Source organism: Phycodurus eques, chromosome 8 (genome assembly GCF_024500275.1).
Source record: "Phycodurus eques isolate BA_2022a chromosome 8, UOR_Pequ_1.1, whole genome shotgun sequence".
NCBI lineage: Eukaryota > Metazoa > Chordata > Actinopteri > Syngnathiformes > Syngnathidae > Phycodurus > Phycodurus eques.
Window position 1 is genome coordinate 3,271,463 of NC_084532.1, and position 19,657 is coordinate 3,291,119.

General features: G+C 40.3%; 2 protein-coding genes across 6 annotated transcripts in view; one reads left to right on the plus strand and one right to left on the minus strand.

Moving 5' to 3' along the window:
- exoc2 (exocyst complex component 2) overlaps positions 1-6,365 on the plus strand; it is a 126,854-nt gene extending 120,489 nt beyond the window's left edge. For all 5 annotated transcript variants that reach the window (XM_061682859.1, XM_061682861.1, XM_061682862.1 and 2 more), the window contains 3 exons: positions 146-207; positions 2,303-2,362; positions 2,446-6,365. In XM_061682859.1, the coding sequence (XP_061538843.1) occupies positions 146-207; positions 2,303-2,362; positions 2,446-2,539 (216 nt within the window). In that variant the 3' untranslated portion in view covers positions 2,540-6,365. The remainder of the gene's footprint in view (positions 1-145; positions 208-2,302; positions 2,363-2,445) is intronic.
- Positions 6,363-14,848, minus strand: LOC133405874 (interferon regulatory factor 4-like). The gene is made up of 8 exons (XM_061682864.1): positions 14,554-14,848; positions 13,358-13,544; positions 12,986-13,062; positions 12,755-12,893; positions 12,543-12,644; positions 11,201-11,578; positions 8,624-8,733; positions 6,363-8,129 (listed from the first exon to the last, which is right to left on the minus strand). The coding sequence occupies exons 1-8, from the start codon at positions 14,749-14,751 to the stop codon at positions 7,974-7,976; spliced, it is 1,347 nt and encodes a 448-aa protein (XP_061538848.1). The 5' UTR covers positions 14,752-14,848; the 3' UTR covers positions 6,363-7,973.
- Positions 14,849-19,657: the final 4,809 nt, after the last annotated feature.

A 19,657-nucleotide genomic window follows, 5' to 3' on the forward strand; every position in this document is an offset into this window, starting at 1 on the left:
GTCCACCCGCACACTTGTTGGGGATTTCACCCGCTTCTAGTAATGCCATGTTTTACTGCAAGCTGCCAACCATTGATAGCAGTGGGGTGTCGGATGGCTTTGTCGTCCAGTGTATAACATTTACACCTTCAACCTCCATTTTCAGGCTCGACTTGAACTTTGTGCTCTGAGAGATGCCATAGCGGCATACCTAAATGGTGAAAGCAAGTAAGTGCAGCACACGCCCCTACATGCTGCCACAGACAGAAACTTGGCTCTGTGAGTTTTGTTTGTGTGACGCAGTCACACAAACAAATATTAGCAGTCACGTGTACCTCACAACAATCCATATTAATGTTCCTTGGTGGGTTAAATGAAAGGAAGTGAAAGCAAACCAGTTCAGCTGTCTGCGTTCACTCCGCCGTGTGTAACTGTGACTGTAATAATCAAAATTATTTTGATTACATATTCATATTACATTAAGTAGAAATCTTTCGTTGTCTGAAAGAGAGAGCACTTGGTCAGATTAACAGGTGGAGAATGGCCCTAAACACTCTGAAAAGGAACTCAAGACTTTTGAAGGCAAATAAATTGAATAGTTGTCAAAGGCCAAGACAGTGGCCTGATATCAACCCAAAAGAGAGTGTTTTTAACTATAGGACCTATTGCATCCAGATGGTCCATATTTCACTAACGAGTTATCTTTATGTATTTTTTCCTCCAAAAAAAGGAAACTGGCCATCATTTCCAATAATATCAATCAGTTTTGGAGCAATCGGTAAATAACTAATATCCGCACGAACGCCCATTTTTCATCACCATAATCAATACTCCCCCATGTCCTGGTGTGACGTCAGTGGCAGAACTGGAGACCAAATTCGCTGCATAGCCAGTGTGGACAAAGGAATGTACTATCCTGTAAAGTGGCAGTATTTACTAAAACAATTTTATATATTGTCGCTGTTGGGCAAAATCCTTCCAACCTACAAAATGACAACTTTTCAGGGAAAAAAACAACAGCATCATCATCTTGAGTTTCAAAACACCGCTTTGTTCAAGTTGGTATTACAACCCCAATTCCAATGAAGTTGGGACGTTGTGTTAAACCCTAAATAAAAACAGAATACAATGATTTACAAATCATGTTCAACCTATATTTAATTGAATACAGTACAAAGACAAGATATTTAATGTTCAAATTGTATTATTTTTAGCAAATACTCATTAACGGCGGCACGGTGGCCGACTGGTTTGAGCCAGTCTTCGGCAAGTTGGTCGAACGAGAGGCAGCTCTCAACAACAAAAGTCTTTAAGCCGGCCAAAAAGGAGTGGTTATCAACAGCTCTATGAGCTTTTATCACAAAGGGGGGATTTCATTGAACAAACTCAGCATAGTGAAAATAGTTTTTTTTCTTTTTTCTTTTGCAAAAGCACTCAAAATCCACTGTTACAAATTAGTTTTCACAATAGTTAAAAAAAAAAAAAAAAAGGTTGAAGGAGCCCTTCTAACAACAAATAAAGTTAATATCCATGTATAGTTTCTGCCTTTGTCTTATTTGAGGATGCAAGAATTGCGTCCCAGAGTTGCTCTTTGTTGGGAAGCTGCGATCCACCCTCAACATTTTCCTTTTAGGGATGTTCCAGGTTCTCAATAGGGTTAAGATCGGGGAATGACGGTGGCCACATATTGTTTCTGCCCATAGCAACTAAAGCTTTAATGGCATTTTTGTTGCAGCGTGGGAGGGTGCTTTGTCTTGCATAGTTATCAGTTCTTCTTTTTGTACCATGGCAAAAAATTATCAGAAATTTACATATTTTGAGAGGTCATTTTGACACCTTCTGGCGCTCTACTTAATCTCACTCCCAATTATTTCAGCCAGAAACATCACTTAGCCATCTCCTTATTGACTTTGCAGCCTTGTTGAGACATGGCCATCCGCCAACTATCTAGAACTCGCTGAATCACGAGCACTTTTTTTTAACAGTATGATGATTTTCGTCAAATGTCCATTGCTGTTTGAATTCCTTTCGTAAGGCATTGGACTTTTCGCACGATACATTTTTTTACCCTCATTCTTCATGAAAACTGTGATTTAGTCAAATGGAACAACTTAGTTAAATCATTTTCCTTTGTTTAGGCTCATCTGGGAAACTAACGAACATGTCTGAAATTTATATGAGTGATTTAAACAGACAGGACAAAAGACATGCAAAAACTTCCCCAGAAGAACTAAAACATTTATTTAACCTAAATTCAATCTGCATAATAATTTGGAACACAGTGAATTTCTGACTTGGACTAACTGTGCGTCTTTGATTACAGTGCCAGCTTTGAAATGGCGTTAGACGCCCTTCCTCAATTACACAGCGCATCCGACAAAAAGTGAGTCTGCTTCTCTACCTATTGAGAAAACAGTGTTTGATACTTCTATTTGATAACTTCTGTCTGCCTCTGTCTTTTGCCAGGTTACTGGAGGAACTGTTGAATAAGTTTAAGAGCAGCATGCAGCTCCAGCTTACCTGCTTCCAGCCTTCCTATGTTCAGCCTGTGAAGAGATAAACCGGTCCCACATATTCTTTCTCATCTTTGTGCAGTTCGCAAGACAACTTCGTGTCACTTTCATTTTGTACTTCACTGGCTGCCTGCTGTCTTAAACACCAATTGAATTTACTGTGACTGTGTTGGAGAGTCCCATTTATCATGCATATGCCAATTCTATCTGGTTGCTCGTAGGCCAACAGACTGTGACAGTGACCTTGACAATGTTCAAGGTCGTTATTCCCACAATGATTAATGAGGGTGGCATATGTTGCCATGACAGGAAAATTACAATTACTGTCCTATAAAAATGGGATATACTGTATTCCACTTTTATTTTGGTCAGTCTATACAACAGTCCAGTCCTTGTGCAGCAGTGGCTCACGATCTCCGTTCATTCAGTATTTATTAGATAGAGTTCATTTCTGACTTCTAAAGTTCTTCCAAGCTAAACTTATCCAGCCATGGATCAGGACCTTGCTTTGTGCACTGTTTGTCACAGTTCTGTCAGTCATGTTACCCTTATCTATTGCAAATGTTTTTCCCCTTCTACGGTATGTTATTAAAACACCTCCATGTTCAGCCAAGAAAGTCCCTTTTTGAAGCATTCGTTAGCTAAAATTGGATAACATCAGTCAGCATGCATCGATTTATTGTTTAGAGCACGGGTGTCAACCTAATTTTTATTGCTACATTGACGTTGGCTTAAAAGGGTTAGTTATAACAGTGAAACCACATAAATATATATTTGCCGCATCAGCTTATTATATTCAGTCCATGCCACTACATTTTATGATAAATTTGAAAGAAATTAACTAGGGGGTCTGTCTAACTGACGTAAATGTTTTGGCATTCGCTTCTTTGTTATTTAAATAATATATTTAAATAAATAAAAATAAAAAAAAATAAATAATTATTTAAATAATAATGATTTTTACTGCACCACATACATTCGCACATCCTTTGGAGAGCTGCTTGGTCTGGGTGCGGCTGACATTCCAGGTCATCATTCCCTTGTGACCGTCTCGCCTCACCCCCACCAATCTGCCCCAATTTTAATGCACGACAACCCAACAAACATGTTCACGGTACTGGGGCAATGGTTGCCAGTCGAGGACCTGATAACCATAGTAATAGGGTGAGTGGTGGGTATTGACAGTTCTCTTCGGTTTTTGGGCTGCAGGGAGAAGGGGGTCTCCTCCCTCTTGAGTCCCTACCTTCCTCTCCCCTCTCCTGGCGCCCTCGCCCGTCATTGCTCTCGCCAGGTGCTTGACATGGGCTCGTTTTTGATGGGCTGTGACCTTTTCAGGTGGCAGCTAGCGCTTGCGTTGGGCCCAGTTGGTGGTTGGGGTCCCCAGTGCTATCCGGAGGTGGCAGGGGTGGTGGCAGCGCTGAGGCACGCTGGGTGGGGTGAGGGGTTGGCCGTGACCCTTGCCCTGCCCTTTGGGATTCCCCCCTTCCTGGGGAATGGATGGCATCCCACTTGGTAACTCCCTCGCAGGTTGGGCTCGCTGGCTTGCCCCCCAATGGTGGAGGTGGCCGGGCAACTCCGTACACCAGTTGTCTTAAAATGCATGTGATAATAGTGTTCATTAACTAACTAGTTTCATAGACACGCTATATGCTTTAATTGCTTGTACTGGGACCACTAATAATAGCACAGGTTATATTAAGATATCAACTCACAGGTTCTTACAGGTGTTTTGACACTATAAAAAGCATCCCACCACACCACTCATCAGTAGCACTACCTTGCTCATTTCTCTCATCCTGCCCTGTTGGTTAGTTGTTGCATGTCCTCACCGGGTGGCCCCCCTCTCCACAAATAAGAACACAATGTGACTGTTGCAACGTAACTTAATTGTTCTGCTGTGTTCCCACTCCTATTCCCCTTGTCCACTCTGTCCCTCTGTCTGTCCCCTAAAACACTGTTTTGTCCAGCTGCATTTTCAATCAACATCATAATACAACCCCAATTCCAATGGAGTTGTGACGTTGTGTTAAACATAAATAAATACAGAATACAATGATTTGCAAATCATGTTCAACCTATATTTAATTGAATACACTACAAAGACAAGATATTTAATTTTCAAACTGATAAACTTTATTGTTTTTACAAATAATCATTAACTTAGAATTTTATGTCTGCAACACGTTCCAAAAAAGCTGGGACAGAGTCATTTTACCACTGTGTTACATCACCTTTTCTTTTAACATTCAATAAACATTTGGGAACTGAGGACACTTATTGTTGAAGCTTTGTAGGTGGAATTCTTTCCCATTCTTGCTTCTTCAGCTGTTCAACAGTCTGGGGTCTCCGTTGTCGTATTATACGCTTCATAATGCGCCACACATTTTCAATGGGAGACAGGTCTGGACTGTAGGCAGGCCAGTCTAGTACCCGCACTCTTTTACTACGAAGCCACGCGGTTGTAACACGTGCAGAATGTGGTTTGGCATTGTCTTGCTGAAATAAGCCAGACAGCTTAAAGGAAGTGCAGGGCACAGATGAAACAGCACCCGCCATTGCAAATTTCTTACCATAATTTCAAGACAGGTCTGACAATAATGTGTGGAATATAGTAATTTTCAATGTGCCTTGCTTGAATGGAATGAATGCTTGAATGGTGCAAAGACATTTTTTGCAGACAGTTGGTGTGCACGCTTACTCGCTTTGAGTCAAACGGCGGGTGCTGTTTCATCTGTGTTCTGCACTTCCTTTAAGCTGTCTGGCATGTCATTGTCTCACATTCACAGAACACGGGGTGTGTGCCGGGTGTGGTCCACCAAGGGCCGTTACACAGAAGATTTTTTTTGCTATCTGCTTCAATGCTGAGGCAGATATTCACCAGTTTGGGCTCACTGATAATGCAGTCACAATCCAGCCGTCAACTCTCAATTTGAAATGGAATCTGTCTAATCCACTGGTATAAATCAAATGCCAAGTTTCTCATCTACATTTATACCGTAGACAGCTTGTGTTACTTTGATTGTCTGTATTCTACTCTTAGCGTCCTGTCGTCCCACAAATTCATTCATAAAACAGGTTCTCATCTCTCTGCCAGGTTTGGTTACAGAGAAGGCTATATGTGAGAGTGAGAATCCTGCTACCCTGTTCTGTTAATACACAAATCTGCAAGATATGGAAATCTACATGGAAACATGTTTCCTATATGCCAAAGCATCCCCCCTTTGTTATATGCAGTAGTAGTAGTAACAGTTCTGTTTCAGTGTGGGATTATGAGTGAGACTGGCTGGGCTGTTGTTGCTGGTGCACCTATTCCGTGTTGGCTTTGTTTGTCTAAATCCTTATGGGAAATTGCAAATGAATGCATTGTCTCATTATTAATGTATTTAGCCAGTAGCATGTATTTTAATGAAATTTACACAAAGTGGACAGAATTGTTGCTACCCTTCCATGAAGACAAACCCATAAAGGTCACTGATAGACCTTAAAAACTGACAAAAGGAATGAATTAATAACTCAAAATATACTCATGCAAGTCTGGCATTTTCATTTTCATTCAGACAATTTCTATAACTGTCTGCACCTCCAGCGCTCTCAAGTTTGAAGGGTGAGTTCTCCAGACTGTTTCTGCTCTTTCCATACATTCAATTGGAATTAGACCAGAGCGCTTCAAAAAAAAAATAAAAAATCCAATGTTTTATTTTTAGCCTTGCATCTGTAAACACAGAACTGATGTAACAGTTTTTTGTTTCCTCTGTTCAAAAGACATTCTCCCATTTTGTGACGCTCTTGTTATAATAGTAATTGAATATGCATTAGTCTCAGGTTTCTTGTCAAATGTCAGTTCTGCATGATAATGTAATTCATGTTCCTTTCATTAAGTCTGTTTTTTTTTTTTTACGATTAAACAAGACATCACATCAGATGCATCTCTTTTTATTCACAAAGACCCAGTTTTCTATTGCTCGTTTTATTGCTCCACAGCTGAGCATTACATTACAGTGAGAAATATACAATTATATAGTATAAAAATATATTTTCATAGGTGGACTAATTCGGGACGGCACGGTGTGCGACTGGTTAGCACATCTGCCTCACAGTTCTGAGAAACGGGATTCAAATCCGGCCTCGCCTGTGTGGAGTTTGCATGTTCTCCCCGTGCCTGCGTGGATTTTCTCCAGGTACTCCGGTTTCCGCCCACATCCCAAAAACATGCATGGTAGGTTGAATGAAGACTAAATTGCCCGTAGGTGTGAATGTGAGTGCGGATGGTTGTTTGTTTATATGTGTTCTGTGATTGGCTGGCCAGTTGATGTTGAGCGAGAGGTATGGTACACAGACAGCTATTCACACGTGCAACTTAAGAGTCTTCCATTAACCTAACATGCAGCCAGATTTACCCAAAGAGCGGGCGGCTGTGGCTCAGTAGGTAGAGCAGGTGAGTCACTGGTTCAAATCCCGGCTACGACTCTGCGCATGTCAAAGTGTCCTTGGGGAAGACACTGAACCCTAATTTGCTCCCAGTGGGCCTGGCAGCAGTCGCCCATTGGTGTATGAATGTGTGTGTGTGTGTGTGTGTGAATGGGTGAATGTGAGGCTTTGTAAAGCGCTTTGGGCGCTGTGATGGTGGAGATCACTGGTGTCTAAACTCAAGGCCCGGGGGCCAGATGCGGCCCGCCACATCATTTTATGTGGCCCGCGAAAGCGAATCATGCCCGTCAACTTCTGTGATTTTTGCTAAAAACTGTACCCAAATTCCAAATTGTTATAATACTAAACAATAATTTTTAGATATTGCATTTTTCTGTGACCAAACCCTTCTTCTACAGTAACTTAAACAATACTTGAACAAACTATTATCCTTGTCTTCTGATTTCAAAACTAGTTACCCCTCAATTTGTTGTGTAATGGTAATAATATGTTTTGGTGATGATTAAAAATGTATATGGTTTCACTGCTCTAACGGCCCTCTGAGGGAAATCACAACCACAATGCGGCCCGAGACAAAAAAAGAGTTTGACACCCCTGGTGTAGATAAAGCGCTATATAAGTGCAGTCCGTTTACCATTTAAAGAAAACCCACGCACAGCACAAGGAGAATGTGCATATTCCACAAATGGAACGCTTGCACTGAGAATCGAACCCAGAGCGTACCGAGTTTTCAAAATGATAGTACATTAGTTTGCATTGGCTTTGTAATTTACAAATGTTTAGCAACCAAACCGAATTAGTTTTTGAAAAAGTTCAAACAATTTGAGGAAATAATGTTGAGTGACTGACTCAAGGCATATCGCCCCCACCCCCGAAATCGAAATGTTGAGGTTCAACTGTTTTGCTTGAAATTAAGACACTACAAAATATACATTCTCAGTTTGAGAGTTCCAGACATCCATTTCTACATTTGCAGTATAGCAAAATGCGTTGCCTGAGAATAAACACATCTTCGGAGCTTGCTTTGTTGGAGGGTTTCCAAAGCTGCTTGGGTCACTCCTGCAGGCTGTGATGCTGTGTGAGGGCCCTGTGATAGTCCTCCGAGAGGCTAATATGTTCTGTGAGTCCTGCATGCTCGTAGCTACGGTAGAAGTGTCCGCCCGTCTGCTGGGCGTAGTAGAAGAGCTGCCTGGCAAACAGGGGCTCCACCTGTGGGAAAAAAGGGTGGTTGTATTAGGTTGACAGAGATCTATATGGGGAAAACAAGGTATGTCATCATATTAAAAAGTGTTCAAATTCTCACTCATCCTTAACTGTATACTAATTATCCTACTCATCTAAAAATATATATACATATAGTCTGCAATTATAACATTTTATTTTCATTTTTTTTAAACTTCTGTCCTTTTCAAGGTGACTCAACAGCTGTGGTGCAGCACCCTCACAGCCTCTATTGACCATCTGCCACTGTGTCTAAAGGGCTTTTTTTTTAAATATCATTTATTTTCCTTTGGCAATGTTACAAAACAACGCACATTCTGTGATTCATTGTAAACTTTCACTAATGCCATAAATTTTAATTGTCCAAAAATGTATTCTCCACGTAAGTGACCAAAAGAGGAATATAATCGGGTATGGTTTCCATGTTACAGCCTTCTTGAATAGCTAAATATAAGTTCCAATGTGAGTTGTCGATCAGTCACCTGGACATTGAAGGCTGTTCTTTGGGGATCAAGACACGCATCTCCAAAACTCAGAAGAACCTGGAAGCGAGTGGTCAGTGGTCGACCATGGAGCCCATAACTCTGGATCTCTGATAATCGGCACAGAGACAGAAAGTCACAGTAGGTCAACTTTGAGTATGTAAAAGCCATCGAAGTGTAAAAGTTCGTTTGAGGTGTGACCTTTGGGGGAGGGGGGGGGTGACTCGAATGGAAACTCCTGGTCACAAAAACATTTGAAAAGCCAGTTAGACTGATACACGCCTGAGTTGTTTTAGCATGTGGGCGGGGACACTTCGATGGTATCGAAAAAAAATTAAAAAAATAATAAAATCATGAGTGACACATCATAAAGGACACCTTGGAAAAGTGTCTGCCACAGCTGTTGAAACTTAACTTTGGGGGACTTTGCCTCATAGGTTTTGGGCTCAAACAGTGTGTTAGTATGCAAAATAAGCTGTAGATGAGGTATTCACAAACTTTAAACTAACTTATGAGAAAAGCTAAGAATCCCGCTCACTCATTGAAAGTTTCTTCGAGCTTCCTGCACTGCTATAGAACCTTGAGTGTAATATTCACTTGCACAGTCATAAAGTCATTCAATACTTGTTCTTGACTTCTCATGTTACCTACATTAATAACCCTTTACTAAAGCTGACCAAGATCCAAATTAAATGATTTAAAATTTCGAAACTGTTTTAGTGTTACGGGCGGACTATTTTATTTTATTTTATTATTATTATTTGTTTTTTTTGTCATCTGGTCATATTTGTAATACAAGCAACTTAGTCTTCAGTTATGATAACGTGTGTTTTTGGACGGTGGCAGGAAGCCTGAGTACCGTCACAAAATCACGCCCTAAACCAACTTTTACGCACATGGAAGAACATACAAACTCCACAAACAATGGTCCCAGCCAAGATTTGAACCAGGGACCACTACTCCATGAACGCACGCCTTCATTTATTTTAATCTGAAGAAAGAATTCACAGTGGTTACTTTCTCCTGGTAAATCACAATACTTTGGGAAAATGAACGTGAGTTATTGAATTAATGATTGACCATAAAGATGTATTTTCTGGGATGATCCGCAAATGTCAAAGATTTTTAATTACTGCCGTTTTGTGTACGTGTGCAAGAAAAGTATTTCTATAACTTTTCCTTTTTTCACTGAAGCAGATAGTGTGAAATCTCGCAGATATTAGTCGTCCAGTACAGTGAACCTTTGCTTTTTGGAACAAATTGGGACCAAGCCCTGACGTAAATAGCAAAAATTGATGGTTAAAATGTTTTAGAATTGTTTTAACCCTAAATATACCCTAAACGTATTGTAGTTGAGGGGCCACATACAGCCTAATTTGATGTCAAATGGCCAACCCCACTAAAATCATGCCATATTTAATATAATAATATTTTTTAATGCTTAACAAAACAAACGGGAAAATATTTAGATTGAATGACTTTTTGTCATTTTTTAAAAAAGAACCTCAGATTTATTGGTAAAAGTTTGCTTCAGTTTGTCATCTCTGTGTGTGACTGATCACAGTGACTGTATTTTAAGGCAGAAAACTTTTAGGTCACAGGTATTTAGAACAGAAAAATATATATTGCACTTTAAAATTCAATCAACTTTTGAAGACCTAATTATTACATCTCCATTTTCTACACAAGCATAATCATTCGGAAAACTATTAGCCTCCCCCCCCCCCCCCCCCACCACCGCAATGTCTCAAGCATTTTTTCACTTTCAAATTCAGAATAGGTGAATTTTTCAGCGAATAGCTGTTAGATGGATTTTACAGAAAAATTTGCAAATCGTGAATCGACAGGATTTGCTATATTCTTGCCTCATCATATTATCGAGAGCGTATTATCGTATTCCCTTCGCTGCTTTACATGGAGCTACACCTAAGTCCGGTTCGGTCCATTAGTACACTGGTTCACGAATGGCATCTCAAGTTTGGCGCAAGGAGCTTTTAACAGTCAGACTTTCGACCAAATATGGGTGAGATGGTGGGGCACATGGCAAGACTGTGTGGGCACACAAATACCCACGCGCACATTTATTGATTTCAAATAAAACCTGATTTACAGAAAGATTCATTTATATTACTGTATGTTTCATCAGTGTTGTTGCCTGCCCGCCATGATTAATACTAGCAACATGACAAGTGGAATTTTCTTGAAAAAAAAAAAACATTTTTTTTTTTTAAAAACATGGAATGGGCACTTCAAACCTCTAAAAATCCTCCATAACAAATAAATTCAAGAAAAGAAAAAAAACAACTATTGATGACTAAAGTACACGGCCTATTCTACTGCCCACACAGTTTTCAATGTACACGATTTAAGATTTATATACAGCCGATATCACACAAAAACAATGCCCAAAGAAGCCATGTTTTCCGACACTAAAAAAACTCCATTTCTCCGGAACCCATCACCTGATTTTCTAAATTCTCGCTGCGTCGTACTCAGGTTGAGGTGGGCATTCCAAGCGGACTTGGCATTTTGGGGAACTAGTAATACTGCAGGGAACCCAGCCCTGTCAGGTCTCACCTGTGAGGTAATCCTGCGTGTGTAGTAGTTTACAGGTGACCTCTCTCTCGAGCTTTTTAGGCTTGTCACCACAGGGGCTCAGTCCAGCCTGCCAGTAAACTCTGCCCTCACACAGTCGCTGAGCATAGAGTCCATCTGGCGCCATCCAACACAGCACCCCTCTTTCGAAGGAAGCGAAGGGGCTTGCGGGACGCTCCTCTGCTCTGCTAAGAGCTGAGAGGGTGTCCGAAGGAAGCAGTACCACATCGCAGCCACCTCTGGACAAGTAGTGCTTATCCTCTGAGGAAGCGGGAGTGATGTGGCACCCTTCTGGGCTGAAGGTCGTCACCTCCCTCACCAGAGTGTCCCGCAAATACACCGTGATATGTAGGCGTACGTCTGGATGGAGAAAATCACAATAGAGTACAAAGTCCGTTACTGTTTGTTCTCTCCCCGATGCAAACGCTTCAAATGTGCACGTCACGCACGGAACAACATTATCAATGCTCCGAGGAGCAGTCAAAACCCCACTAATAATTGAATTTTGGATCTGAAAATTGCACACTTTGTAGGATTATTTCTAAAAAGGTTTGTTTAAGCCTGTCCTTTTCCTGTCAGCCATTTTGGAAATGAGGCCATTGAAAGAGGCATTTCCTGCTTCGGAAGGGGAACCACCACTAAACAGTTTCAAAAGGTTGAAAAATGTGTATGGGGAAGCTACAACAGGCTAGAGCACAGTCCAAAAAGTGGGTGTCCAGGATCAAAGGCGGGGAACAAGGGCCTGCTTTGGTTGACCTGCGTGACCATCAAAGGAGTGGCAGACCAGATTCAGTGGTTAATCCTGGAACATCGCGTCTCGGGTCTAGGCACTGATGAGAGAAGATCGTCGCGTCTCCACGGATGACGTCGCTGAATTTCCGGGAATAAGTCATGGAAGTGCTGCACAAATCGCTTTGCAAAGGTTTGTTCCGGGTGGGTTCGCAGACAAATGTACAGATGCCGACATGGAGGCCTGTTTTTGAAGCTTGTCCGGAGCCCGCGAATGTGTCCTCAAGCGCATAGTGACTTTTGGAGCTTGCTGTAGCCGACTGCAGCTTCCCCATACACATTTTGCATTTTTCGAAAACAAATTCAATTCTTCGTAGGCGAAATGAAATCAGGCTCATTGCTTTTGTTTGGACTGGTTCAGTATCTCGCTCAAGGACACGACCACTCTACCACCTGAGCCACGCCGCCCCCACATTCTGTTATTGTACCGAACCAAACTGCAAATGGAATACACTCAATTGTACCTCTGCAGTTGCACTTCGAAACATTTTCAAATAAACGACCATATTGTAAATTAGATATAATTGAGGTGTACCTCGGAGTGCCTCTGCTGATCGGATGCTGGTGTCTAGACTAAAAGGTGAGGGCTGCGTGTCAGCAGGACCATAAGAGTAAATTGAGGCTCTTAGCTGGTATCCTGCACACACACACACACACACACACACACACACAAACAGGCTCAGACGAAATCATGTGCAATTGCAAGGGAGACTGATGCTTATTTTTGAATAGTGAGCAATGTATAACCGTTATCCACGGATTGGCCCTGCCATGGCAGGCTGCGGGGGGGACACGGGCACTGACTGAAGGGCAGATCTGGCAAAGAGGCACGCTCCTGACCGAAGTCTCTCCAGCCACATTCCGGAGAGGGAATGTACTGCGGCGTCTTTCGAACGAGACACAAGCCCTTCAGCACATTCGAATAGTTATACTGTACTACAGTGTACTGACAAAACTACACACACAAGAGGGTATAACCTGAGTTTGGAGGGTCGGATAAGCTGCATTCAAAGAATAGCTCATGGGACTCAGAGGGCCGTCGTCTTCTCTGGGCCCTGAAAGGTAATCAGACATGTTTGCTTCAATGACGGTTAAGTCTGAGCTGACTACACGCTCAGCAGGGAAAGAAAGTGACACGTCGCAGCATGGAAGAATCGGGCGCTCTTTTTCCAGCGAGCCATCGCTGACATTTAACGAACCACAAGCCACCTTGAAGGAAAAAAAAAGTCCATCTCTTTCAAGGGGGAAACCATCGCTTTAAACTATACTTTCTGGTCGTGTATCTCCAGTTAGAGCATAGAGATTACAAATAAAGTAGATTATTTCACGAGTGTTTGAAGTGGAACCTACTTTTTTTGGCCCCCTCGGGGATGATGTGGTAGACTTTGTAGGGGTCTGAGATGTCCAGCTGGCTGCGCTCCACCAGTTCCTCAAAGTCGTTGCTCTTGTTGAGGGCACAGCGAAGACGCGTCTTCCAGGTCGGCGGGTCAGGCTTGTCGACCCCCTCCCGGTACTTGCCTTTAAATAGCGCCCACGCCTACGGGGACAGCACCTTTACGACCTTTACCCCTAACACGACTTCAAATATGTTTAATGACCTCAAATAGCGCTCCTCACTCAATTGTACAGCATACACCATCACCAAACAGAGGTACAGTAGGTGTCCATTTAATAATAACAATTATTATTATTATTATACAAGTGATAAATATATTCCTCATATTTCTATAGCCCTTTTCACATTACTCAACAAAAGAGAGCATCAGAATGGCAATGTCCATAAACTAACAAATAGCGAATGAAAAATACACACGATACACATATCGTATATGCAAACAGATGCTATGTTATTGACATTTTTATTAGAATACATATATTTATATATATATATTTTTTTTTTTTTTTTTAACATTTTGCTCATTCCAGGAGGGTCTTGAAATTTCAAGACTCTCAAATCCTTATAATTAATAATTATAATTAATATAATTACCAAATTTTCACCACAGAAAATGATTATTGTGTGTTATAATGTAAAAAATACTGTACATAACATATAAATATGTATATATGTATCAATATGTTTATAACTGATATATTGTAGCTTACCACAGTCATATATCTCACCCCCCCCCCCCCATTATATTGAATTCAATGTTTTTCTTGACTGATTGGCTCAGAAATCACGTGGTTCTCTCACTGGGGAAAAAAATAAAAATAAAGTCCTTTGAATTTGCTTCATTCGAACATGTACATCACTTGCACATGATTCAAACGTGTTAAACATGTGTCATTTGATGATTTTCGCGGGAAAGAGGGGGACATTTCATCAGTTTCCCCGCATTTGACCCACGTGCAACTGCTGGAGTAGCCATGATGTACGTTCTCTTTGGAAACGATTCCAAAATATCATATACACTTTTTTATTTATTTATTTTTATTTTTATTTTATTTTTTTTTAATCCTGCAGCAGACACATTTTAAACACGTGAGCAGCAGAGTGAAAGCCTTCGTGCCAGATTTGCCGGAAGCCACGCAAGGTGTCTCACCTTGAAAAGCGCGGCATCCTCATCCCGGTTGTAGTCCTGTTTGCCGGCGTGTTTCCACGGTATCCTGAAGATGCTTTTCTCGTCGTTCTCCCAGACCAAACCGGGATATTTCCCACAATCCACCTGCTCAATCAGCCACTGTCGCAACTTTCCGTTGCCACTACTTCCGGGAGCACCGTAGTCTACCTCGGGGTTCATGTCTGGCCAAGTTCCAAGTTTGCAAACCAACCGCACCTACGATAAGCAGTCTGAATCTTGTCACGTGTAAAACTCTTTGAACGCTGTCAGTCTACGAGGTGGCATCGCGCCGCTTAAATGGGACTGACCTCGAGGCGGGGCGGGGCCAGAGGTTGCCGGGGACGCACATTCCGCCGCTGCCGCTGCCGCTGCCGCTGCTGCTGAGCACATCTGCCTCACAGTTCTGAGGACCCGGGTTCAAATCCCGGCCTCGCCCGTGTGCCTGTGTAGAGTTGGCATGTTCTCTCCGTACCTGCGTGTATATATATATATATATATATATATATATACATATTTATGTATTTTTTTTAAATAAAATAATTTGCTAATTTGTCCATGTACTAGCACGCCCGTTGTCCTCACGACTTGGGTGTGCTAAGTAGAACATGTTACAAGTGAGGCTGTGGCAAAACTGTGCACTAGTATCAGCTGTGGTACTACCACAACTAGTGCACCGTCTTGCCTCACGAGAAATGAAATATTGAGAAACTCACAATTCGATTTGAGTTCTTTATGTTGCGATTGGGTTTTGATTGAATATTGATTTCACGCTTTGATTCGGATTCAGTAAGAAGTAGAAACACACAAATAATTAGATTACTTGTTGAGTGAATATACATGTTTATTTGAATGTGACACACGGTGCGGGAAACCCCTGCTGGCGTCCGCACCCACACATGTGCAACGTCAATTATCTGAAACCAATTTGTTTTTTTTTTTTGATGCAGATATATTGTAAAACATCTAAGAAGGCTCTTAAATGATCTGATATGCTTTGAAACATCACATCAGAGAGAAGTGTCCATAAGATATGAGCAGGTTACAATTAGTATGATTACATTGAAAAGATGGTGATCAACAAAACAACAGTAATCATAATATAGTTTTTTTTAATATGATACAAAATCATTTTAGCGGAATAATCTGTACACATAAGCAGCAATCCATATTTCATACACGATAAATGTATTTAGATGTATATTGTTTCATTTGTATACAACTCAAATCTATTCTGTCTGTCTATCTATCGATGTGATATATTATTCTATCTATAAAGAATAATAAATGGGTAAATCATTCTATTTATTCTACAAAAATACTTTAAAAATGTGCACAAAATATTATCTGGAGTAGAATCCTTTATTAAAAAAATCAAAAATCACATTCTCTAATAATGTGCATTAAACAATTTCACAAGCAATAATAAAAAAAAAACTGCTCATAAACTGCAGTTATGTAGTTTTTCTAATTATACTGCACTGCTCATACATTTAGTCGACATGTAGAGGGGAGAGAATACTACAAAATACACATGACGCTCCACACGTTACTGTATATACAGGTTCTGTCCATATTTCCTTGGTTAAATGCTTGACTGGCCTTGCGTGCTGTTTTAACACTTAGGGCCAAGAAAATGTCAAATCATGAGATTGATGGTGTGTAAAAAATGTCCCACTTAATTTGAACTGAATCGTAATCTTTCATTTAAACCTCCGGGCAATATCACGGCATCTGATTTATTCTACTGCCCTATACAATATATATATATATATATATATGCATCCCCCCCCCCCCAAAAAAAAAAAAAAAAAAATATATATATATATATATATATATATATATATAAAATATAATCTATATATATATATATATATATTTTTTTTTTTTTTTTAAGAGCCACTTGCAGCCATACTCTCTCTATATATATATATATATATATATATATATATATATATATAAAATATAATCTATATATATATATATATATATTTTTTTTTTTTTTAAGAGCCACTTGCAGCCATACTCTATATATATATATATATATATATATATATATATATATATATATAGAGAGAGAGAGAGAGAGAGAGAGAGAGAGAGAGAGAGAGAGTATGGCTGCAAGTGGCTCTTAAAATATATATATAGATATATATATAATCTATATATATAATATATATATATATATATTTTTTTTTTAAGAGCCACTTGCAGCCAGAGCTTTTGTGATGATGGTAGGGAAGTCATTGCTTTTGGATCTGTGCATTAAACGTTTTCCAACTTCTTCCTCACCACTGGAGTGGAGTGGGTGCATCCCATACTGGTTCTTCCACCAGGTCCGATACTAGAAGGCGGGGAAGAACATGTAAAAAAAAGGAGTTATAGTCCTAATATACGCCAGCCACACTGAAACAGAAAAGCTTACACTGGATTGGAAGTTGTTGAATTTGTATTTTTTATTTTTTTTTATATTCCCCAAAGTTGTGGTTATACAGTTATTCCCCTGTTCTCAGCGGGAGTTACAATGCACATGTGAAAATATGCAATATAAAGAGGCCATATTCAAAAAACGTTTTTTTAAATGTACTTTAAGCATTAAAAAAAAAAAAAAAAAAAAAAACTCTCACACACCTTTGACACAATACATTTTAACTTTTTAAACACATTGTAAACATATTTGAGCACACAACAAATTTGTTGTGGCTGGCAGTAAGCCTGGCGCACGCATGGCACAGTGGGCTTGATTCCTCCGTTTTCCATTTCCCAGAATATCCCAAATAGAAAATGAGATATGTTTACTATATAGCAGGCGATTGCTGCAATATGTTTTTTGCCTTGTTACCACACACTTCACACTTTTTGCTTGCACTCACCGGTGGACAAGACAGCCTTCTCCTTTCAGTCGTGAATTGTGGATAAAACTGATGCTGTCTTTGAAGAACTGAATCCTAGAAACATCACATTACAATTACTGCAGAGAAAAAAGAAAGTAATACTGTAATATAGTACTTTTTCTTGATGAATTAGACTTGGTTTGCAAAATAACACTTGCATTCTGGGTACCATGTTCAATCCATGAATGTCCACCACATAATTGCACCACAACACATTGAATGAGGAAATTTGTGACGAAAACCTTAGTTATGCATTAGATTTCGACTCCGAAAATGGCTTCCTTTGTTAATTCATTTTCCATTGACTATTTCCATTTCACAAAGAAAATGAATTATTCTTTCAACTCTTAGTATCCTGTAAAATATATTGTACTTACAGGTCTTGCTTCCTGTCATCAGCTGCAGCTATACAAAGATATGTCATGTCCCGAAGAGGAGGAGGAAAAAGTTGAGATCATCTAGTTAGTAAAGACTTTTACTGTATATGTTTCTGTAGATCAAAGATTTATATTATCCAAAAAGTGTAACTGTTAACACCTCTGTGAAATCTGGTCATCTGTCAAGAGCCACTAATGTCCTCATAAAGGAGGGCGAAAGACAGCCCCTGAAACCTTGTCCCTCTGACCATGCTGCTCAGCACGGGGGTGGCAGGTCATGAAATCATGATATGGGCCTCAACGGGTATTTTTTGCACCTGGCAGCCGATGTTTACATGCATGGCCCAGAAACTGCGTTGTCCCTTCTTGAGTTAATGCCGTGGCTAAGAAAGTCCCTGAAGCCCTTTGGGACAGGTTGAGCTTTAGCAGTGGTTGACACATTCGCATGTATGCAAAGATCCAATCCATGTCGTTTTACATAAGAGCACTGTTTGACTCGCTTCATCATCACCCATCATCAATAATACCTTTTGCTGTTTTCCCAGAAGTACGTTAGTCACGTTATTAAGTTGTTGACGCAAATGAACCATGCGATTGACCTATTTGCTAAAAAGTAAAACAAAACAAAAAACGAGTCACCGCCACAAATCTCAAAAAGCTGTGTTACACAAAAAAAGATACTCTTTGAACTTGTTCAAAACAAGAATGGATGATGTGTTATCGGAATCAGAATACGAATCATCTTTATTGGCCAAGTATGTTAAAAACACGTGAGAAATTTGTCTCCCGTAGTTTGAGTCACTCTAGTATGACAGCAAACAAGTCCCAATGGAAAAAAGGACAATCATTTAGGATATAAACACATAGAGCAAGAGCAAGTCGTTGAACAATGTAAGGGTCTGAATAATGCAACAACAACAAAATCAGACTGAATCTTAATTTGTCAACTAGTACTGTTATTACACGCTTCCAACTTTGTGGCACCGGTTGAGAGAAGGTCCCTTTTTGTTCCAGAACGACTACGTATTCCCTAGTCAACAATAAAGTCCCTAAAGGCATGGTGGATTAATTTAGTGTGTAAGAACTTGATTGACTCACACAGAACCCTGATCTTAACCCCATCAAACACCATTGCCAAACCGACGGTAGGAACTCGCACTTCAGGAAAAGACATCGAAGCAACCCATCCCCTTAAAACGTGGCAGCAGGAACATTGTGTCGGAAGTAAAGTGGTATTTGAGGGTAACAATGGACTGAGTGCATTGGTCACTAGTAGGTCGAACGGGCTACTCAACCCAGAGAAGACAATTCACCTCTAAGACAGGTGCAGCTGTGTCATGGATGGACAGGATGTGGGTGATGTTGTGCTGCGTAAGCAGATCTTGGTCACGGGCATCTGTAGATGTAAAGGAAACCAGAAAATCACTTAAATTTCTACCTTCTTATGAGCAATTACTGTGAATGGGGTCCAACCTAAGAATAGCTATATCTGCCCAACAACACACACTCCGCCGTGTCTCCAGAGAAAATGGCCCCCAAATGTTGGTCTTGTCTTGAACTGAAAGAAAAACCGGAAAACCAATGTTTCTAAAAGAGTCTCCTAGATTGGCCTAAAGCAAGAATCAGTAAATGCTTTAATCAAATTTTGTTCTTTAAAAGGAAGCTGAGCCTTTTTCAACCTTTGGCAGATGTAGCTTTTCTCAGCCTTTGAAGAATGTTGAAGATGCCACCTAAGCCCCTGACCCCTCTCTGAGCCACACCTGTCACGCTAACACATTGAATACATCAAAACTACTGGGACTGAATATGGAAGTTATC

Excerpts from the sequence above, each read along its gene's own strand:
- LOC133405874 (XM_061682864.1), bottom strand. The coding sequence starts at position 14,751 with ATGAACCCCGAGGTAGACTACGGTGCTCCCGGAAGTAGTGGCAACGGA. Across the intron at positions 12,894-12,985 it reads ATCCGACCCTCCAAACTCAG|ACGCCGCAGTACATTCCCTC; the intron begins GTTATACCCTCT and ends CTCGTTCGAAAG. Across the intron at positions 11,579-12,542 it reads ATCAGCAGAGGCACTCCGAG|ACGTACGCCTACATATCACG; the intron begins GTACACCTCAAT and ends TTCTCCATCCAG.